General features: G+C 45.6%; 1 protein-coding gene across 5 annotated transcripts in view; it reads left to right on the top strand.

Moving 5' to 3' along the window:
* Positions 1-23,510, top strand: part of si:ch211-102c2.8 (trichohyalin) — an 85,559-nt gene that overhangs the window by 19,152 nt on the left and 42,897 nt on the right. For 3 of the 5 annotated variants that reach the window (XM_068055280.1, XM_068055277.1, XM_068055282.1), the window contains 6 exons: positions 5,771-5,872; positions 11,581-11,763; positions 13,187-13,318; positions 16,157-16,404; positions 19,181-19,319; positions 22,538-22,785. In XM_068055280.1, the coding sequence (XP_067911381.1) occupies positions 5,771-5,872; positions 11,581-11,763; positions 13,187-13,318; positions 16,157-16,404; positions 19,181-19,319; positions 22,538-22,785 (1,052 nt within the window). The remainder of the gene's footprint in view (positions 1-5,770; positions 5,873-11,580; positions 11,764-13,186; positions 13,319-16,156; positions 16,405-19,180; positions 19,320-22,537; positions 22,786-23,510) is intronic. The other 2 variants (XM_068055279.1, XM_068055281.1) reach the window with 2 other exon arrangements.

Below are 23,510 nucleotides of genomic sequence, written 5' to 3'. Positions count from 1 at the left end.
GATAGGGTGGATAGTGAGAGTCTTTTTCCTCGGATGGTGATGGCAAACACGAGGGGACATAGCTTTACGTTGAGGGGTGATAGATATAGGACAGATGTCAGAGGTAGTTTCTTTACTCAGAGAGTAGTAGGGGCGTGGAACGCCCTGCCTGCAACAGTAGTAGACTCGCCAACTTTAAGGGCATTTAAGTGGTCATTGGATAGACATATGGATGAAAATGGAATAGTGTAGGTCAGATGGTTTCACAGGTCGGCGCAACATCGAGGGCCGAAGGGCCTGTACTGCGCTAGTAATGTTCTAATTCTAATTTTAATCCCTCTTTTGCAAATGTTTGTTTCTTGCCTCTGAGTCAGAAGGTCATGGGTTCAAACCCATACACATAATCTTGACTGACACTGCAGTGCAATACTGAGGGAGTGCTGCATTGTCAGAGTTGCCATCCTTCAGATGAGGCTGTGCCACTTATTCTGGTCATTTTGCTGGATATTGAAGAGCCCATGCAGCTATTTCGAGATGAGCCAGGCTAGTTCCTGGACAACATCTTCTCCACCAAGAGAAGAACTTAACTGATCAGTCCTTTCCTTGCTGTTTATGGGACATTTTTAGTGCAAAAGCAGCCACATTTCATCTACACAACAACAGTGACAGTACTTCAAAATAATTTAATATATGTGAAAGTCTTTGGGATGTTTCTGAGAGCTATATCAAGGTGCTTTATAAATGCAATTCCTTTTCTTTCTTCACCAAGAAGTCTACAGCAAAGCCCCGCTCAGCTGAAGCCTTTGTGAGGTGCTGCCCAGAATCCCTGAGCATCATGCTCCAGAGTATCTCCTCCCTTTTGCTCAGTATTCACACCGAAAGGCTCCCACCAAGGAGCATCTTGTGGATCTGGGCTTCTGCAGGCCTCACATAAATTGCTTGGTGGATATTTCCTTCCCCTCCCCTGATGTCCCCTAACCTGGGACCTGGGTAGGGTGTATCCCTGCAGGAATTTGTATGCAAGTTTGGAAACAATGGCAACAACTTGTATTTATATATAGTGTCTTTAGCATAGTCAAAAAAAATCCCAAAGTGCTTCACAAGAGTGATATCAGACAACATTTGGCATCAAGCCACATAAAGAGATATTACAACAGGTGACCAAAAGCTTGCTCAGAGAGGTAGGTTTTAAGGAGCAACTTAAGGGAGTTCAGAGAGAAGCAGAGAGGTTTAGGGAATTCCAGATCTTGGGCCCCAGGCAGCTGAAGGTAAGGCTGCCAATGGTGGGGCGATGAAAATCAGGGTTAGACAAGAACCCAAAACTGGAGATCTAGGTGGGTTGTAGTACTGGCGCATGGATCTGGAAGGCAATCAGAGAGAGTTACCCTCTTCATTTCACCAGCACCCCTGTATGATTCTGTAGGGTGATCAGCCTGGATCCGATCATAGAAACAGTGTTGTCAAAAACCGTAAGTGCCAAGTGTAATAGAAAGTTGCTGAATCAGGAGAGAACATTGTCTACAGCAACCATTTTGTACTTCACAAAAATGACAGAGGGACTGGTTCCTGTATTGGGTTCAGGATCCTAAACCAGGAGAAATTCAAGATGGTCAATGTGACCATATTGTGTCCAATGGATATTTAAATACCATAGACCTAAAAGTCCACATCATTGAGAAAGCCACCAGATGTTTCTCATTCAGTTTTAAGGGTCAAAGTTATCAGCACCATGCACTTTCTGTTATGTTTCTGGTTCTTTTCTATCATACTTAATCCAGAATTTTTGGCCTCTGTATTTAGATTAGACTGAATGCTGTGTGCCAACTTTATACACTTAAGTTCACTAGACATGAGGCTGTTTTTTGATAATGAACTAAGTCAGTTATCATTAATTATTTTAGCTACTGTGTTCATTTCTTCCAAGAGGTTCCTCTCCTTTCTTCACTGACACCCATTCCAATGATTGCTCCTTTGTAAGCGATGCCTAGGGCATGGTAATGATTTGAACTCAATAATAAGGCAGGAACAGATTTAACTGGGCAGCTTAATTTCCATAATGCACCCCTCTGGCCTCTACTCCATCTGTTCAGAGGTGACTGTGTATCATTTTGGCCAGTGTTCAGCCATTGATTCTGCCCATCTGCAGCTGATTAACATGTTTCTTCGTATGTTCTCGACTCCCTAACAATCCAAACTACCTGCAGGCTGTCAGTGGCAGCAGGTGACCTACTCTCAGGCTGGTGGCCTGTGCTGTTCTGTGTCCATTCCACACCTCACCTGTAGGATAGAAGCTGCTCCCCCCCTGGGCCTCTTGTCCTTGATTCAGTCAAGATGAGGAACTCACCGCATGTGCCTCCAGAGCTGCACAGTTGCATCCTGCTGAAACTTAATGCTTTACATAAAAGTTTTGCTGTGACAATCATGATTTTTGTGTGTGTATGTGTACGTACACACACTCAGCTATTGGCATTTAGGCCTGTGCTTCATCCACTGGTACTCAATGTCTGTGTTTTGAGAAGATGTCTCAACTGCTGGTGCTCAGTGTCGGTATCTTGACTACTGGTGCTTAGGCCCACATGTCAACTGTTGGGGCAGGATCAGTATATTGTCTATTGGGGCTTGGCGTACGTATCATGCTTACTAGGGCTTGTAGTTTGACGCTCAGATGGTGATGTTAGTCAGCGATGTTCAGTAACATTTCCCTTACCTGCATTTCACCTGTCTGAAATTAACCGAGTGAGAGAAGAATTGAAAATCACAAAAGATGAAGAGTTGATAGAGGTGTAGAGATTTCAATCTAAGGTTATCTTTTTGAGGATGCCTGTGCATTTTTTTACATTGCTTTTGGATACCATGCATTTATTTCATTTTTATCCCCCTTGGAAAGCAGTAACTGTCGTCAGTGATAGGTGAGAAAGATGCTCCCATTCCTTCACTCTGCCCTTCTATGACTAGCACTTTTAAATTTGTTTTTGTTATGTAGGTGACTGTGCTAAGGTCATATTTACTGGCCATTGCTAATCACCATAGTGATTACTTTTAGAACTGAGTGGCTAAAAACACAAATGGTTCACCAAAATCTTTCAGGAAGGCAACCTGTCATCCTTACCCTATGTGGCCTATGTAACTCCAGTCTTACACCAAAGTGGTTGATTCTTAACTACCCTCTGAAATGGCCTAGCAAACTACTCAGTTGGATCAAACTGCTACCCTGGGCAACAGCTGCCACCCTGGCCAGCAATGCTCACATCCTGAGAATGAACATATTTCCAAAAAAATAGATATTAACTGTATTGTCATAATGGTGTGCCTGTAGGGGACAGGAGAGACTAAGAGATCAATCCGTAGGTTGGGATCCCAAACCGAAGTCTAGATCTTCCTCACAAGGTGTCAGCTGTGGCTTAGTTGGTAGCACTCATGCCTCTGAGTCAGAAGGTTGTGGGTTCAAGATGGGAAGTCTCCAATCATGACAAGAGGAGGGGCCATAATTGGCAGAGGAGCGAGTGACGATTTCATTGAGGGATGAGGGAAAACACTCCTGCTTCTCTTGACCCACAAGAAGTGCTGTAAAAGGTACTTATCATCTTGAGCCAGCCACCACTTTATTGTCATGTTTCACAAGCCCTGTTAAGTGAAATCAGGCTCTCAATTGCTCTGTGGAAGCTTGATCTAAATATGTTAATGAAGTGAGAGACAGGACAGTCGCATACTACAAAACCCATTGCAGCTGAAATAGCTGCTGGCACGGACACAGCAAGTTGGGAATATGTACCCAATTTTCACATTTTTAACCATCCTCTCTCCACTCGTCATGGGGGTATGTAGGGTTAAGATTGAGCCCATAGGCTTTAAACAGAAGCTTACTTGCTCGGCCTCAGTCTGGCCAATCTACCTTCATGGCCCCAAACTTTTTTAAAATAAACTCAGCTGTTAGGCTTCTGGCTCCAAGACTGCAGCTAACCAGATTCCAGCTTGACATCCAGTAAAATTTTGTAAGGGTATAGCTGTCTGTCAAAGAGGACGATGGCCAATCAGTGCCCCTGTCCTCTTCTTAAAGATCTCAGATGTAGCTGTCAATTAAATCCACTATCCTAGGCTGCAGCCGCGTTCTGGGTGGCATGGGACCATCTTTGAAGTTATATTGATCCAAAAAGCTGTATTCCTTTATCAGTGTTAAAACTGCCAATCCTTAACAGTAGCAAAGTTGTCTGCCCCCGGTTTGATCATTCTGTGATTTAAAAACAAACTCAGACTGTATTAACATGAGAACACCTTGTTTCAGAGAGACCACTGCCCTGATGCAGATTAATTAAGATTGTCTGCCATAATATATAGGGCTAGTAAGATGGGCGGAGCAGTGGCAGATGGAATTTAATCCTGGGAAGTGTGAGGTGATGCACTTTGGGAGGACTAACAAGGCAAGGGAATATACAATGGATGGTAGGACCCTAGGAAGTACAGAGGGTCAGAGGGACCTTGGGGTTCTTGTCCATAGATCACTGAAGGCAGCAGCACAGGTAGATAAGGTGGTTAGGAAGGCATACGGGATACTTGCCTTTATTAGCTGAGGCATAGAGTATTAGAGCAGGGAGGTTATGTTAGAACAGTATAAAATGCTGGTTAGGCCACAGCTGGAGTACTGTGTACAGTTCTGGTCACCGCATGATAGGAAGGATGTAATTGCACTGGAGAGGGTGCAGAGGAGATTCACCAGGATGTTTCCTGTGCTGGAGCATTTCAGCTATGAAGTGAGACTGGATAGGCTAGGGTTGTTTTCCTTAGAGCGGAGAAGGCTGAGGGGGGACCTGATTAAGGTATATAAAATTATGAGGGAATAGGATAGATGGGAAGAAACCTTTTCCCTTAGTGGAGGGGTCAATAACCAGGGGGCATAGATTTAAGGTAAGGGGCAGGAGGTTTAGAGGGGAGTTGAGGAAAAATGTTTTCACCCAGAGGGTGGTTGGAACCTGGAACACACTGCCTGAAGGGGTGGTAGAGGTAGGAACCCTCACAACATTTAAGAACTGTGGGCGGCACAGTGGCGCAGTGGTTAGCACCGCAGTCTCACAGCTCCAGCGACCCGGGTTCAATTCCGGGTACTGCCTGTGTGGAGTTTGCAAGTTCTCCCTGTGTCTGCGTGGGTTTCCTCCGGGTGCTCCGGTTTCCTCCCACATGCCAAAGACTTGCAGGTTGATAGGTAAATTGGCCATTAGAAATTGCCCCTAGTATAGGTAGGTGGTAGGGAAAATATAGGGACAGGTGGGGATGTGGTAGGAATTAGTGTAGGAATAGTATAAATGGGTGGTTGATGGTCGGCACAGACTCAGTGGGTCGAAGGACCTGTTTCAGTGCTGTATCTCTGAAACTAAAAAACTAAACACTATTTAGAGCACTTGAAACGTCATAGCATACAAGGCTACAGGCTAAGTGCAGGAAAATGGGATTAGACTGGATGAGTACTTGATGGTCGGCGCAGACGCGTTGGGCCGAAGGGCCTGTTTCTGTGCTGTCTAACTCTGTGATTCTAATGTAATGTGTATTTTCTTATAGCTCACAGCCACAATTAACCTCTATGCATGTTTCTAGTAGTAAGACTATATAAGCTAAAATTTCAACATGGACAAAAAGTCAATTTTTGTCATGGGGAAACACTGAATAAAAGCATGAGATATTTATAAATAGCCCCAGTTAAGACCTCGCACACTGTAGTCCATAGTAATGAAGCCACAGAGGGGGTGAGGATGGGGGGAGTTAAAGTACTGGTGGCTGATGTTTACTGTGTCTTAATCAGGCCAAGCACGAAGAAACCCTGACCCTGAGAGAACAGGCCTGGGCCCAGGAGAAGTCAATGAAGAAACTGAATGAGGAGCTGAAGCAGGAGGCGAAGGAGCTGGTGAGGCACATCTTTATTAGGCAAAGAGTTGTAGTTTAGTTTAGTTTAGAGATACAGCACTGAAACAGGCCCTTCGGCCCACCGAGTCTGTGCCGACCATCAATCACCCATTTATACTAATCCTACACTAATCCCATATTCCTACCACATCCCCACCTGTCCCTATATTTCCCTACCACCTACCTATACTAGGGACAATTTTTTTTATAATGGCCAATTTACCTACCAACCTGCAAGTCTTTTGGCTTGTGGGAGGAAACCGGAGCACCCGGAGAAAACCCACGCAGACACAGGGAGAACTTGCAAACTCCGCACAGGCAGTACCCGGAATTGAACCCGGGTCGCTGGAGCTGTGAGGCTGCGGTGCTAACCACTGCGCCACTGTGCCGCCCCAAATTGTACAATGGAGGCCTTGAGGCAAGTGCACAGAGATGATTATTATTGTATAAAGAAGTGGTTACAAGTTATACTCAGTAACTTAATATTTTGAAGTGAGTGATGGCTGACCTGAGTTTTCAGTAGGTAGACCGTCATCTTCACCACCTGTGCAGAGCGTAGAGAAGGAAAGCTTGTGTAGTGATTGCACGTCCCAAACAGAACCTGCCTGTTAGAGACAGGTTCTATCTCCCCACCCAACTGTCCTCTCTCTGCTTCCCTAGGTGTTGTTTAATGTCTGGGTGTAAGACTGCCCCAGTGTTCCTGTATATTTTGATGGTGTCATGCAGGCCCCCACCTGCCAAGAATGAGGCACATGAACATTGATTTTTAAACTGTTACTGGAGTAAAGAAAGAACTTGCTTTCAAAATAAAACACCAGACCCTTGACTGGAAAGTTACTTGCATATTTACAGACAGTGCTTAAAAGGGACAAAAGACTATTTCCTGACACATTCAATCCACAATGGACTTTTGATTACCAGACATTGAAATGGAGGAGCTCGCATTCCAGGTTAACTGCTAAGATGGCCGAATACACAAACAGATGTCATCGGACCAACTAACTGGCTGTTGGAGTTTTTTGACTTTGAACTTGCCAGAGTTTTAAACTGGCAGAAATCTGTTTGCTCCTGGATTGAAAAGAGCCTCTCCTGTCTGCTCTCATCTCTCTCACCAGCTTCGGAATCCATTGAAGACATCTCCCGAGAGAGAGAGAGAAGTCTCCTACAGTGAACGAGGTTTAAGAAGAATACTGGGCCCCAACGAAAAGCGAGATCTACCTATAAGCAAGGACTACAGCAAGCTCGAAGCACAGTAACAAAAACCCCTCTTCAGAGATTGCCTCAAACCTCTCCACTATTTTTCTTCTGCTCTTTTCTGTCTCTATTTGCATGTGCGTATCGCGTATGCATGCTCGTGTGGGTGTACCGTGTATCCGTAGGCATTAACCAAATTAGAGTTCAAGTTTTAATAAATGTCACTTTTCTTTTAAACCTAAGAAAGCCTGTTTGTGCTCATTTCTTTGCCTTTATAACTGGAAAGTGGCGAACAAGGATTCACCAAGGGAGACTTCAAACACAGTCTGTTTATGTTGCCAGATGAGAGTTCATCAAGTTATGAACTAACCAAAAATGCTATCCTCGGGGCATATAAATTAGTATCTGAAGCTATTGCCAAAAGTTTAGAACCCTCAAGAAGCAAGCTAATCAAACTTATCTGGAGTTTGAAAGAAGTAAGCAGCTGGCTTTTGACCAGTGGCTGAGGGCTCTTAAAATACAGCTCAGTAATGAGACTCTCAGAGAAGTAATTCTGTTCGATGAATTTAAAAACACTCTCCCATTCTCAATAAAGACCCATGTAGAGGAGCAGTGGGTTCAGGGAGCCCGGCAAATGGGCATTCTGGCCGATGAGTTTGCTTTAATTTAATTGGGTGGCACAGTGGTGCAGTGGTTAGCACCGCAGCCTCACAGCTCCAGCGACCCGGGTTCAGTTCTGGGTACTGCCTGTGCGGAATTTGCAAGTTCTCCCTGTGACCGCGTGGGTTCCTGCTGGGTGCTCCAGTTTCCTCCCACAGCCAAAGACTTGCAGGTTGATAGGTAAATTGGCCGTTGTAAATTGCCCCTAGTGTAGATAGGTGGTAGGAGAATGGTGGGGATGTGGTAGGGAATATGGGATTAATGTAGGATTAGTATAATAGGGTGGTTGTTGGTCGGCACAGACTCGGTGGGCTGAAGGGCCTGTTTCAGTGCTGTATCTCTAAATAAAAATAAATAAAATAAGTCTGTTTCCCAGGTACGAACCTTTCCTAATCACCCCCACAAATCCGAAAAGGATAAAGGGTGAGAAGGTGATAGAAGCCAGGCAGTCTTCGGAGAGAAAGGAAAGCAGGAGACACAGGGGCGCTTCCTCCAAACAAAAAGGAGGGTGCTCTGAGCAAGAGTGAGACCCAGAGACCTGTGTGCTTCCATTCTAATAAGGTAGGGCATTTAAAAGCTGACTGCTGGAAACTGAAGGGAAAACCAGTAGGGTTAATCAAGGCACACCCGCTCAGTGACGACAGGACCCTGATGGAAAGCACAGAACAAGCTGTGGCTTTAACCGCAGTAAGAGTGAGACCCTGGAGGCTCACTACGGCCAGTGCAGGAGAAGTTAATTGGATTCCTGATGGTTATCGGGGTTTTGTGTCTGCAGGGAAAGTAACACCATACCCCTCGAGTGGGGCAAGCAAACCCAGAGTAATTCTCAGGGACACAGGGGCCACTAGATCCCTTTTACTGGGAAAAGGCCTGATCTTTCCCCAAGAGAGTGCAGTGAACACCAAAGTGGTGGTGAATGGTATTGGAGGCCAGTGTATGCCTGTACCTGTACATCGGGTGCACCTGGAGTGTGACCTAGTTTCGGGACCGGTGACTGTAGGGATTGTCCCTAGCTTGCCTGTGGATGGGGTTGACCTGCCCCTAGGTAATGATCTGGCGGGGGTGAAGGTGGTAGCCCCCCCCCTAGTAGTGAAAGAAAGACCACAGGAGGTCAGAGAGACAGGGCAGTGGCAGGAGACAGTTCCCTGCAGTTTCCCGAATGTGTAGTTGGTCAGGCCATGATCAAACCAGCTCCCCCGGACGAAACTGCAATGGCACTGCAGGCAGATGACCATGAGGTCTGCCTGTCCGAGAATTTCTCTGTAAGTTAGGAGACCCAGGGAATGAATTAAATGGAGTTTGCCTAGCAGAGGCTCAGTGAGCCGACCCAGTATCGCGAGAGTTAGCACAGGCTGCCCAGTCTGAAAGTGAAGCAGAGGGAGTCCCTGATTGCTGCTATTTAAAGAATGAGGTACTGATGAGGAAATGGAGTTCTCCTCACAGACCTGAGGGCAAGGAGTGGGCAGAAGTTCACCAGTTAGTGGTGCCACAGAGGTACTGGGAGAAATATTAAGAAGGGCCCACGAGACTACAGTGGTTCTACATGCCAGTATGCAAAAGACCAAAGCCCGCATAAGACAGCAGTTTGACTGGCCAAAACTCCACAAAGATGTGGTGGAGTACTGTAGGACTTGCCACATGTGCCTGGTTGAGGGGAAACCCCAACCTACAGTGAAACCTGCACCCCTAAGTCTAGTACCGGTGTTAGGAGGACCCTCCAGCCAAGGGCTGGTGAACTGTAAGGGACCCCCACCGAGAACAAAAGGGAACAGGCAGGCACGCAGCTGCAAAAAGTTTAGAAAGAAAAGGAGCAAAAGTGATCAAGAGGGCAGGTTAAAGGGAGTCCGGGAGAAATCCCGGATGAAAACCCCTGCTGTCCGGTTAGCCAACCCCGAAAAATGTGAAACGTTAGACCCCACATTGTCCTATGTAAATACAGACATTAGAAGCACCCCACCAGAGTTGCTGACAGTGTTTACATGAACCTTTAGAGACAAAGAGAGACCTCTAGGGGACACAGAAACTGTGAGAGTGATGCCTCATCTAGTTGAAATGTCACAGAAAAGTAGTCAAGTCTGCACAAATACCTACAGGCAGGAATGTCCCAGAGAACAAAGGGGAGATTAACAAAGAATCCTCCCCACAGTCAGAGAGAGAGGGAACCACCCATCCCTTGAAGTCAAAAGCCTTTGCATGACTCAGCAAAGCACTGAAAGAGAATTCAGGATAGACCCACCCACTACTAACTCTCCTGAGAAAAACATTACCTCAGCAGAACCAAGACCCTAGGCAGTCCTGGCAATGGGCAAACTGAAGAAAAGCATCCCCAAAGAACCAATTGGTTACTGGAATGCCAAAAAGGGGAAATTAAAGCAGCACTGGCACCCAGAAAAGACAATTTTAATAAGCTTTAAGAGTTATGAATGAGAGAAATGCATGGTTTTCTTTCTGTATGTTATATTTCTCTCAAACCTTTTAATGAAATGGCACCTTTTTTTTTTCAAATCGCATTTCATTCCCCTGGGTGTGGAGGTGTCATGAAGGCCCCCACCTCCCAAGAATAAGGCACATTAATTTTGCCACATGAACATTGATTTTTAGCTGTTACTGGAGTAAAAAAAGAACTTACTTTCAAAAAAAACACCAGACCCTTGACTAGAAAGATATTTGCATATTTACAGAGAGTGCTTAAAAGGGTCAAAAGACTATTTCCTGACACTTTCAATCCACAATGGACTTTTGATTACCAGACATTGAGGTGGAGGAGCTCACATTCCAGGTTAACTGCTAAGATGGCCGAATACACAAACCGATGTGGTCAGACCAGTTTAGTCACATGACTAATTGGTTGTTGGAGTTTTTTGAATTTGAACTTGCCACAGAGTTTTAAACTGGCAGAAAGCTGTTTGCTCCTGGATTGTAAAGAGCCTCTCCTGTCTGCTCTCATCTCTCTCACTAGCTTCGGAATCCATTGAAGACATATGAACCCCGAGAGAGAAGTCTCCTACAGTGAACAAGGTTTAAGAAGAATACTGGGCCCCAACGAAAAGCAAGATCTGCCTATAAGCAAGGACTACAGTGAGCTCGAAGCACAGTTTAAAAAAAAAAACCCTCTTCAGAGTTGCCTCAAACCTCTCTGCTATTTTTCTTCTGCTCTTTTCTGTCTTTATTTGCCTGTGTGTATCGCCTATGCACGCTAGTGTGGGTGCGGCGTGTATCCGTAGGCGTTAACCGAATTAGAGTTCAAGTTTTAATAAATTTCACTTTTCTTCTTTAAACCTAAGAAAGCCTGTTTGTGCTCATTCCTTTGCCTTATAATTGGAAAGCGGTGAACAAGGATTCACCAAGGGGGAACGTAAAACACGGTGTGTTTAAAATTAAATCCTGTTACAGTAAGAACAGGTGAAGTCTGAAAGGGACCCCGAGACACCTTTCTCACCGGGTTGTAACAGATGGTTTATTTGGTTTGACCCTCCTCTCCGTGCCAGCTCTTGCAGTGGTGCTGTTCCATGAGCATCAATGTCCCTTCATACTTTGCCCACACGACTATTCTTCACATGGCTGCTGAACACTGACTATTTTGTCTGTCTAACAGCCTAAGTATTTGGCCATGAGTGGATCGGTTTTAAGTTCGATCCTATCCCCACTCAACTGTTTTTTTTTCCCCCTCCTCCATGGCATAGCTCACTAGCTGCTGCCTAAATGAACATTTTTTAAAGTTTTTGTAAAAGAAATTTCAAACCTGGGACTTCACTGCGATGAGTGGGAATCTGCTGTGGGAGGTGGGAGTTGGCGTGGAGTGTGGGAGTGCTCATCTGTTTTGATATATCTATATATGTGCGTGTGCATCTTCAGGTTCAGAATGCCCTAGCCCAGGACCACAGGAGGTGCGAAGAGGATCGGGAGGGACAGCTTCAACAGCAATGTCTTTCTCTGGAAGAGGAGAATGGGAGAGCCCTTAAACAGGCCAATGAGGACCTGGAGAAAGAAAAGAGAAACTCGCTAGCTTTACAAAATAAAATTGTTGAATTGCAGAAGGTTGGCATTTAATTTAGCAGAACAAATTAGCAGCCATGCACCTGATTAGCTCACTTATACAAGTTTGCACAGACTCCATGTCAGTCTTAAGAAAACTTAGAATTAGAGTGTCAAGTATGTGGATGGGGGTAAGACATAGTTGTATTGTTCTTCTCTTAATAATAGATAATGCCTGAGATTAAAAATAATTCCTAAGGATGAGACTCCCTCTTCTTGCAAGAGGGCCTCACTCATTGAAGGAGACATGACATTTTTTATTTGGATATCTTACCTGACCAAATACTCATCCTGTGGAGTTAGTGCAGTGAAGATGATATGTGTCTTAAGTGCTGATAAAGAAAGAATTGGCATTTTTATAGCACTTTTCATCACCTCAAGATGTCTAAAAGTGCGTTGTAGACGATTAAGTACTTTTTAAGGTATTGACACTGATTTAATTTTAGAAACATTAATTTAATGTTAGTCTAGGATAGCTGGTGTATTTTTCTCTGTTTGAGAGTATAGTCTCATTGCCTGGTAATACTTCAGTAAAGCATTACACCCTCCCTCGACTGTCCTCCAGGCTCCAAAAGCACATTATCAGAGTCAAGGAGCTGGTGTCAGGATAAAAGATTGCTGTGGTAACCATGTTCTGAACTTTTAGTAGCCTCTTTAACACAACAGAATGTAAGAATTATGCCTCTGGGAGTAATGAGTATTTTATCATAATGGCAACAGTGCACAATTTGAAATCATTTGGCCTTTTCTGTACTTTCCAATTAGAATGTTAACTGTCCAATGAAGCTTGGGGACATGGTTGAAGGTCTAACCTCCATTCCAAGCTAAGTGATCAGAAACTAACACCTTTTAGGCTTTCACTGTCTAATTACAAGTCCCTCAACCCAGACAAGATCTCAGCATGGAGGATGGTAACAGCTAATCCATTTTAAACACCCAAGAATGCATCTTTTGCTTATGAGGCACACAGCACCAACATCAAACCCTTACAGGTCAGGTACAGATAGTTTAAATGGTACAAAGACAAAGAAATAGTTTGGAAAAAAGCCAGCTATGAGCATGGAGCTAAGGGAGTTAAACTGGAAAAAAATATTGACAGAGGTAAAACAACAGTGGGCAATATGAAAGAGATCAATAGAGTTCAGCAGAATATATTAACAAATAGCCAAGGATAAATATAGAGCTAAGCCAGCATCTACCTGTTGCACATCCAATATTTATACTGGGCAGTGCGATGGATTTGATGCTAGTCACTAACATAAACACATGAACATCCTTTTGAGAATAAATAACTTGGGCATGAGAGAGAATATTTAAGTGGCTAAAACAAGAAGAGTGTTGGACTTCTAGTGTTCTGTGATTAACCTAAATGATATGTTCTGCACTGTGTTCCTGCACTAATACTCTGCTCCATTTGTGTTGGCAGAGAATTGAGGAGCTGGAGTTCCAGTGCCGCTCCCTCCAGCGAGAGATGGATCAGGCTGTGAGCAATGTGAGGACTCTGCTGACTGAAGAGAACCGGAAGGAGATCAAACAGCTCAGGGAAGAGATGCAGCTGGTACGAGATTGAGACTCACGGCTTTAGAGAGAATGGTTAAACTTATACCATCATTTGATCCCTGGTATTGGTGGTACTGATAGGTCTGGTCCCCAGAATTGGTGGGTCTGGTCCCAAGTACTGGTGGGTCTGGTCCCAAGTACTGGTGGGTCTGGTCCCAAGTACTGGTGGGTCTGGTCCCTAGTGCTGGTGGATCTGGTCCCCAGTACTGGTGGATCTGGTCCCCAGTATTGGTAGGTCTGGTCCCTAGTACTGGTGGGTCTGGTCCCTAGTATTGGTAGGTCTGGTCCCTAGTATTGGTAGGTCTGGTCCCTAGTACTGGTGGGTCTGGTCCCTAGTACTGGTGGGTCTGGTCCCTAGTACTGGTGGGTCTGGACCCTGGTACTGATGGGTCTGGACCCTGGTACTGATGGGTCTGGTCCCTAGTACTGGTGGGTCTGGTCTCTAGTACTGGTGGGTCTGGTCTCTAGTACTGGTGGGTCTGGTCTCTAGTATTGGTGGGTTTGGTCCCTAGTACTGATCGGTCTAGACTCTAGAAATGGTGGGTCTGGTCCCTAGTACTGATTGGTCTGGTCTCTGGTATTGGTGGGTCTGGTCCCTAGTATTGGTGGGTCTGGTCCCTAGTATTGGTGGGTCTGGTCCCTAGTATTGGTGGGTCTGGTCCCTAGTATTGGTAGGTCTGGTCCCTAATACTGGTGGGTCTGGACCCTGGTACTGATGGGTCTGGACCCTGGTACTGATGGGTCTGGACCCTGGTACTGATGGGTCTGGTCCCTAGTACAGGTGGGTCTGGTCTCTAGTACTGGTGGGTCTGGTCTCTAGTATTGGTGGGTTTGGTCCCTAGTACTGATTGGTCTGGTCTCTGGTATTGGTGGGTCTGGTCCCTAGTACTGATGGGTCTGCTCCCTAGTACTGGTGGGTCTGGTCTCTAGTACTGGTGAGTCTGGTCTCTGGCAATGGTGGGTCTGGTCCCTAGTACTGATGGGTCTGGTGCCTAGTATTGATGGGTCTGATCTCTAGTACTGATGGGTCTGCTCCCTAGTACTGATGGGTCTGCTCCCTAGTACTGGTGGGTCTGGTCCCTAGTACTGGTGGGTCTGGTCCCTAGTACTGGTGGGTCTGGTCCCTAGTACTGGTGGGTCTGGTCTCTAGTATTGGTGGGTTTGGTCCCTAGTACTGATCGGTCTAGTCTCTAGAAATGGTGAGTCTGGTCCCTAGTACTGGTGGGTCTGGTCCCTGGTATTGGTGGGTCTGGTCCCTGGTATTGGTGGGTCTGGTCCCTAGTATTGGTGGGTCTGGTCTCTAGTATTGGTGGATTTGGTCCCTAGTACTGATCGGTCTAGTCTCTAGAAATGGTGGGTTTGGTCCCTAGTACTGGTGGGTCTGGTCCCTAGTACTGGTGGGTCTGGTCCCTAGTACTGATGGGTCTAGTCTCTAGAAATGGTGGGTTTGGTCCCTGGTACTGATGGGTCTGGTCTCTGGTACTGATGGGTCTGGTCTCTGGTATTGGTGGGTCTGGTCCCTAGTATTGGTGGGTCTGGTCTCTAGTATTGGTGGGTTTGGTCCCTAGTACTCTTCGGTCTAGTCTCTAGAAATGGTGGGTCTGGTCCCTAGTACTGATGGGTCTGGTCCCTAGTACTGATGGGTCTGGTCTCTGGTATTGGTGGGTCTGGTCCCTAGTATTAGTGGGTTTGGTCCCTAGTACTGATAGGCCTAGCCTCTAGAAATGGTGGGTCTGGTCTCTGGTATTGGTGGGTCTGGTCTCTGGTATTGGTGGGTCTGGTCTCTGGTATTGGTGGGTCTGGTCCCTAGTATTGGTGGGTCTGGTCTCTAGTATTGGTGGGTTTGGTCCCTAGTACTGATCGGTCTAGTCTCTAGAAATGGTGGGTCTGGTCCCTAGTACTGGTGGGTCTGTTCTCTGGTATTGGTGGGTCTGGTCCCGAGTACTGATGGGTCTGGTCTCTGGTATTGGTGGGTCTGGTGCCTAGTACTGATCGGTCTGGTCTCTAGCAATGGTGGGTCTGATACCTAGTACTGATCGGTCTGGTGCCTAGTACTGGTGGGTCTGGTGCCTAGTACTGGTGGGTTTGGTCCCTAGTACTGATCGGTCTAGTCTCTAGAAATGGTGGGTCTGGTCCCTAATACTGGTGGGTCTGGTCTCTGGTATTGGTGGATCTGTTCTCTGGTATTGGTGGATCTGTTCTCTGGTATTGGTGGGTCTGGTCCCGAGTACTGATGGGTCTGGTCTCTGGTATTGGTGGGTCTGGTGCCTAGTACTGATCGGTCTGGTCTCTAGCAATGGTGGGTCTGATACCTAGTACTGATCGGTCTGGTGCCTAGTACTGGTGGATCTGGTCTCTAGCAATGGTGGGCCCGGTCTCTAGAAATGGTGGGCCCGGTCCCTGGCGTTGGTGGGCCCGGTCCCTGGCGTTGGTGGGCCCGGTCCCTGGCGTTGGTGGGCCCGGTCCCTGGCGTTGGTGGGTCCGGTCCCTGGCATTGGTGGGTCCGGTCCCTACTATTGGCGAGTTCGGTGCCTATTAGTGGTGGGTCTGATCCCTACTATTGCTAGATCTGAACCAGGGAACTTACTTGGTTTGATCCATGGTAATATTGGGTCTGATGCTTAGTATTACTGGGTCTGATCCATGGTAATATTGGGTCTGATGCCTAGTATTACTGGGTCTGATCCATGGTAATGCTAGGTCTGATAATTATTAGTTTATTGTAGAGGTAGTAGGGGTTGTATTATTTTCCTGCTGTTAATATTATGTAATATTGGTTTAATTTTCACATTTTCTTTGGGATTGTTCTGAGTTTCTCCTCCTGTTGTGAGTTTAGGAGAAAAAACACGAACTTGAGAGGCTGACTTCGAAGATGGACCTGATGGAGGAGGAGCTGCTGATCCTGCGGGCCGAGAACAATGAAGCTTCCCTCAAAGAGAGAGAAGCCAGAATGCAGGGGGAGCGGGTGGAGAGGTCCTTCATATCCGAGATCAAGATGGAGTGTGAACGTATTCAGGTGCTAATGCAGAGCACACAAGTGCGAGCCTTGGGGAGAGCCGTGAGCCCATCACGCAGTAAACTGGGGTATGTCACTAACACCAGCATGGCTAACCCCTGTAGCTTCGTTCACCCACTCATATCTGTTATTCCCCTGGAGGTAGATCATAATGAAGAGGTAGAGCTAAACATGAAGGATAAGGAGAAATGTTTAATCCACTCTGCTCAGAAATGACTGTTCAGTAACCTAACTGTAAAAGGGAAGAAGTGGGCAAGAAAATTACTTTATTCAATTACATATAAATTAACAAACTGTCCTCAGCTCCAGTGAGATGACTGTACCCCTGGGCTATTCAGTTTTGCTATTTTTTCATACCAACACTGTGACACAAGATGTTGTTACAGTAATAAAACTGCTCCACTATCAGGAGCAACTTTATTACAGTAATAGGAACACTCTGAACAGTACTAGGCCATTCAGCCCTTCGAGACTGCTCTGCCATTCAGTTAGATCATACCTGCCTTTGCCCCATATCCCTTCAAACCCTTACCTAACAATACTGACTCTCTACACCTAAAATATACATTACAAATACAATTTCAACAAAAGTAAAGACTCTGAAATTCCATGGGGATCTGTCGGATCTTCCTCAAGTTTGACGAGGTTGGGAGAACCCCAATGCAATTTCTATGCTAAAATATTTTAACTATTTCCTTCTGCTCATTCTGCTTCCCCAGTCTGGCTGATCTCTTGATCTCCTAGCTTTATTTTAGTCTTCATTTTACATTTATTTCTATCTGATGCATTTATTTCCACTTTATTGACTCTAAAATTCTAACTTGAAAATATTTGCTCTGCTTTCTTTTCTTTCCTGCTCCTATCTCAAAATAAGCAAGAGAGTAACTTGCAAAAAAAAGCAGGGTTCACATTGGATGAAAACAAACTCTGAAGGATGCCTTTTCAACAAATCAAAAACCCGAAGTCTAATGATTGACAGGTTGCATCATAGCGGCACAGTGGCGCAGTGGTTAGCACCGCAGCCTCACAGCTCCAGTGACCCGGGTTCAATTCTGGGTACTGCCTGTGTGGAGTTTGCAAGTTCTCCCTGTGTTTGCGTGGGTTTCCTCCGGGTGCTCCGGTTTCCTCCCACATGCCAAAGACTTGCAGGTTGATAGGTAAATTGGCCATTAGCAATTGCCCCTAGTGTAGGTAGGGAAATATAGGGACAGGTGGGGATGTGGTAGGAATATGGGATTCGTGTAGTATTAGTATAAATGGGTGGTTGATGGTCGGCACAGACTCGGTGGGCCAAAGGGCCTGTTTCAGTGCTGTATCTCTAAACTAAACAGAAGCACAGCGAGGTCATTCTTTAACAGAAAAGTGCATTTGGACAAGTAAATTCATTTGAGGCCTCCTTGTGCCTACAGTTGTAATGCCATTTATTGTATGGAAATAATTTAATGTTGGTAAATTGATTGGGGTAGATCTTGACATTGTGCGATAGTATATAACGGGCAATGGCAAGTTGGCAGCCCATTTTACATCTCTCACAATAGACTTCAATGGAAATAAAAAAAATTGAGAGAGATGTCAAATGGGCTGCTGTCTCTAGCACCCGCTTTGCAGTATTGCACAAAGTTAAGATCTGCCCCATTGTCTTTTTAGTAAAGGCAGCACTAACTGGGAAGGGAGGGGGGTTAATGATCAATGTTGTTTGTAACTATGAAGGGAAATGTTGAGGCCGATGTAGAGAGGTTCTTTCTGCTGAACTACGAGAACCAAGGAACATCAATATAAAACTTAAGAAACTTCAAGTCACATGCAACTTAAGGGGTAACATAGTACACCCTTAGAGCTGTTAACTTAATGAATGGATTGTGACTGAGCACCAGGAGTGCAGAATTCCAAAAGGACCGGGGAAGATCCCTGATTCAGCAGGGAGTAGAGGGTTACAGGTTCAGTGTCTTGTTGGGAGAGAACCCGTGGAGGTCCTATACATGGATCTCAGTGATGGGGTGAGCTACCTTTGATCACTTCTACCATCTTTCATAGGCAAGTTTGATCACAGTTTGCACTTTACGGAAGATGGGAGATGTGATATGGCAAGTTGAACTTTGAAGATGTGCCTCTGTTCGTTCACTGGGCCATTTGATGTACATTTTGATACAAGATGTGTGAATGAGGTGGGGGTTCACTCTGCATGACATTTATATGACACTGTGCTAGACTGTGAAATGATGCTGGTCTTAGTAATGGTTAAATGAGTTGGTACAAACTGAGTCATGTGGGATTGTTGGTGCAAACCTTCCTCATTGCGGTGATTATTAGAATGCTTAGCTCCTAGGCACAGCAAGGAGGTAAAAGGGAAGTTCTGGGATTCCCTTGGGTTTCCTAATTGGGTAATACTTGGCCTGCACTTGGAGTAGATGCAGGCCCAACATAACCTGTTTAAATGAGTCAGGGAACACATTCCCATCTCCCACCTCAGTTTCCTGACTGTCCAACTACTGGGTGCCCTAATGAAGGAGCACCCAAAGTAACCAGTCAGTGGAGCTTGCATTGGGACTGAGAGAGACCAAAGAGTTTGTATAGTCTGAGGAGCAGCTAGTACATGGAAGTGGAGTCCAGAACAATGTTGGTAAGATTTCACCCCCAGCCCCTTCACTGCCTTCTGGCTGTTGTTGTCCTCCTGTACCCTGCCCTGTTTTGAAGCCTTTGGCCCAAACCAACCAAACAAATGGTCAAGGACAGGAAATTCTGAGGTGCTTCTCCTCCAATAGGTATGCTGCACCTGGAGAGCACCTGTTGGAAGGTCCAGAGGAAAGTCTATCCCGTTAACCGCAACTGCTTGTTGCTTTGCAGAAGCCTGACACAAATGACATTGGGACAAGCCATTCACACACTGCGCAGAGCCGGTGAGGATCTGCGCCAACTCGTGATGGACCTGCATCAGGAGCTGGAAAGCCAGCGGTGCGCAGTACATCATCTCCAGAGGGACAAGGTACCAGACACTTTGATTAAACCCATGTTGTGTAAGCTGGGCTGGTTGCTCCAGTGTGCAGCCTTGGATTTCTGCATAGAGGGTTGCAAGTTTGAGCCACTGCCTTCATATCATTCAAACAAACCCCAGTGACTGGGTAGTTTCTGTAAGTATGGGGTCTTCGATAGTGTGATTTTTGTGGACTTTTTATAGTATTTTTTTAAAGTCTGCTGCAATAAACAAATTTGGTTGTTTGGCCACTTTAAAAGTGAGTGCTGGTATCAGCTGGAGTATGGCACCAGTGTTTGTGGTAGATTTTGAATTAATGTAAACTGGAGATAGGGCCGGAGTTTTATGCTGCCCCGGCGGGTCAGATGGTGGCATGGGGGCGGCGTAAAATTTAGCAGCAGGCTCCGGGAGGCCTACCGCCCCAATTTCGCCTCCGACCAAGTTTACAGAGGTCCGGCGGGGGGTGGGAAACGGCCCGCCTGCCCGTGGCCAATCAAGACCCTTAAGTAGCCACTTAAGGGCCCTTGCCCGCCTCCATGGGTATTTTACCTGTGGCAAGCAGGTGTGCCGGGACGTGAAAGACTGCCCAGCTTTAGCTGCTGGCCTTTCCGCACCCCGGGGGGGGGGGGGGCATGGCAATCGGGCACAGGGTGCCCAATTGAGGGCCGCCCCCGCCTCCCAACCCAACCCCGGGATCCAAGACTCCCCCCTCCCCCCAAATGACCACCATAGCCTCACCAGGGCACGACCGATTCCCCTGATGAGGCAACCCAAACTTGCCTACAGTCCCGGCTCCTCGGTATCCTCCTCGGTCGGCTGGGCTGCAGTCCCCGCAGTGGCCACCGCTCCCGTGGATGCCGCTGAGTCTAAGAGCTGCCGGCCTGCTGATTGGCCGGCAGCTCACTGAGGCGGGACCTCGCTCAAGTGGGTGGAAGTCCCACCTCGGGCCGATTAAAGCCTGGGGATCCGTAAAATACGGGACGGATCCCCAGGCTGGGTGGAAGCAGGTTCGCCACCGACATTTACGTCAGAGTCTGGCTTCCGTCCACCCACTGTAAAATTCCGGCCAGTGAGTCTGCAGCCCATTTTATATCTCTCCTCATTTTATTTCTATTGTCAAGAGAGATGTAAAACAGCGTGCTGACTCCCCCTTATTTTAACACTATCACACTAAGACAGCATCTACCCCAGTGTTAGTTGTAGCACATTTGCACCTATGAAAGGGACTTGATGGGTGATCCGCACAACCATTGCATTTTTTCTGATTGGCTGATTAGTTTTACATTAATTGTACATTCAGCCTTCAGGAAGGTTCTGTGGCCTATGTGTAAGCTTAAAAAAAAGGGGTGTGAATGAACTCTCATCTATGACATGTGGATGAAAGCAGTAACCTCCTGACTGCTGGTAAAGATGTCAATCGCTTTAAATCTTTAAAAGAAGCTGCAACCAAGCCAGAAACAGAGAGTAACAGTTTAAGGGCAAACTCACATACCAACTATTAACAGAAGTAATCTTGAGCAAAAGAGTCCAGCAGTCAGCATGTCATATTTCATCTGTGCGACCTGCATTTGAATACAGCACACGCTGCTACGATGAAAGTCTCCCTCCCCATTGGCTGTGTCACACTTTGGGATTTTCGTGACTATTTTTTCAACAGAAAGGAATTGGAGAAAAAAAAATTCTGTACCTTTTAAATGTTGTGTTTTTAAATAAGAAGAATATAGGCACCTTTAAGTTGAGTCACTTTTGTAATGTAGGAAACTCCCACAAGCAGCAACGTGATAATGATCAGATAATCTGTTTATTGTGGTGTTGATTGAGGGATAAATATTGACCAGGAAATATGGGATCGTTGGTGCCATCTATGGGAGCTGATGTGGCCTCGGTTTAACATCTCATCTGAAAGACAAGACATATATATACACGCAAATTAAAAGCACCAAGAGGATAAGAAACTTTCCCGTGAGGTAGTCCCAATGAAGTGGTGTATTCTTTATAAGGAAGTCCCAGTAGGGGAATCCTTCCTTTTAGGAAGGACAGGGCAGGTATTTAAGATCCACCTTTCTTTCTGTAAAATCGTGGTTCGACTCTTCAAACTTCACTACTGCAAACCCTATTTTGTTTTTTTCATTATTTAGGGACGAGAGGTCAAACAACAGCAAGAACAACTTTCGCTAGTAAAAGGAGAGGCTCTTGCTGCCCTCAAGGACAGGATGTTCCAAGTGACTCCATCCATTCCCCAAATCTGGGTTATTCTTTGATATCAGGAGTAACATGATATTTCAAGACGGAGGGTAGATTATGAATTTCAGCACTGTAGCACTGTCAGCTTGTTCTGCAATTGGCCTGAATTCTTAATAGTGCTGCAAAGAAAGAACTTGCATTCATATAGCACCTATGACGACCTCAGGACATCCGCAAAATTCTTTACAGCTAACGAAGCACTTATGAAATGTAGTCACTGTTGTAGTTTAGGAAAGATGGCAGCCAATTTATGCACAGCAAACTCCCTTAAAAAAATATTCTGATAATGGCCATATAAACTGTTTTTAGTGATGTTGATTGAGGAATAAATATCTCCCCGATCGTCTTCGAAAAAATGATGTAATGGGTTCTTTTATGTCCATCTGAGAGTCAGACGGGGCCTCAGCTTAATGTCTTATCTGAAAGACAGCACCTCAGACACTGTTGCACTCCCTCAGTACTGCACTGGGAGTGTCAGCCTAGATCTTGTGCACATCTCTCTGGAGTGGAGTTTGAAGCCATGGCCTCCTGGCTCACGGTATTCACGATACTGGAATTGTTCCAACTCCTCTTGTATTTTTATTTTTCGCCAATGTTTTGCAGGATTTTTGTTTAAGAAACACAGTTCACTGGAAAACAATGGCCAATTCCTTTGTGTCTTTGGACTCGCTGGTTATTGAGAATCCATTGCAAACTGTTGGAGAGTGATAGAAATGAGAGGTTTAAGCTCAAATAGCAAGTCTACAGCATCTACTGCAGTGACTCCCCTATCATTCTGAGAACCCAGAGAATGAGAGACATTCTGCAGATTGGATTCTAATATAAAAGCCCAAAAATTCCATTTGTAATTTTACTTTTTGGGGCTGCTCATCACATGCTGCAAGTAAATTGTATGTCTGAGAAAATAAATTGAAAGACCTTTTAAATATTCATGGCAGACATTAAATTATTTAATGTTTTAGAAGTTTTTAAATAATGTTTTACAGAAATTATGTTTGGGCCTGACCCACCCTGCATTGTCCAATACACAGGATCACAATGAGGAGCTCAGCAAGCTTCAGAGGCCACAACTGAAGGACTCTAGGGGCAGAGAGGAGCACAAGCTTCAACAGCATCTTCAGGAGAAGGAGAAGGCGTTACAAGTGGTTCAGACAGACATGGCCAAATGGAAGGATGGGCCCGCCTGCAAGCACACCTGCAAGTTTCAGGAAAAACTGAATACAGAACTTGAGAAGTACGTGAGATCTGCACCTCTTTAAATGTGGACAAGAACTTGTTTATAATCCCTTTCTGGGACTGTATAGTCCCAGGCTTCTACCAGTTCTCATGAACCAGCCACTAGTGGAGCATGAAAACTGCTTTCCTGATTCTTACCCTCAGTCTGTGTTAGGAAGTGCTTGGAGTTGATTCAGCATCTCTTCCTGGCAGGGTGATTGAGATTGGGAACTGTGCACATCAGGAAGCCATAGGTGTACGTCTCCTCTTTGAATCAGATGTGAGGTGACACAACTGCATCCCGGGATGACTCGCATTCTTACTCTCCTGGAGAGGACTTGCTAGACCTTTGATTCAGTCCCTAATTGTAGGAATGCAGCTAATGTAAAGAGCTCAGTTGAGTGTAGAATTATACCTGCATATCATTGGTCTATGTCATTACATCCCAGAGCACTACCAAACACTCTGTCTAATTTTATGTCATTTGTTTTTAATTGTTACTCCCTCCCATCTAGAAGGTGAAATTGTATAATGCTGTGGTCTGCCTTCGCCTTGAGCAATACAATTTGGTCACTGATGCACAAAGATAACACCCAAGCCTTGGAAGTGATCGATAGAGGGATCATGAGATTGAAGCCTAGTGTGAGATGATTGATTGATTTATGAGGAAGCACTTGAAAAACAGAATATTCAACCTTGAAAAAGGAACTCATAGAAGTATAAAATAGGAAGAGGAATAACAAA

Source organism: Heterodontus francisci, chromosome 23 (assembly GCF_036365525.1).
Source record: "Heterodontus francisci isolate sHetFra1 chromosome 23, sHetFra1.hap1, whole genome shotgun sequence".
In the NCBI taxonomy this organism is placed as follows: domain Eukaryota; kingdom Metazoa; phylum Chordata; class Chondrichthyes; order Heterodontiformes; family Heterodontidae; genus Heterodontus; species Heterodontus francisci.
Note: the sequence above shows the minus strand (reverse complement) of the source record. Positions and strands in the feature narration are given on the sequence as shown.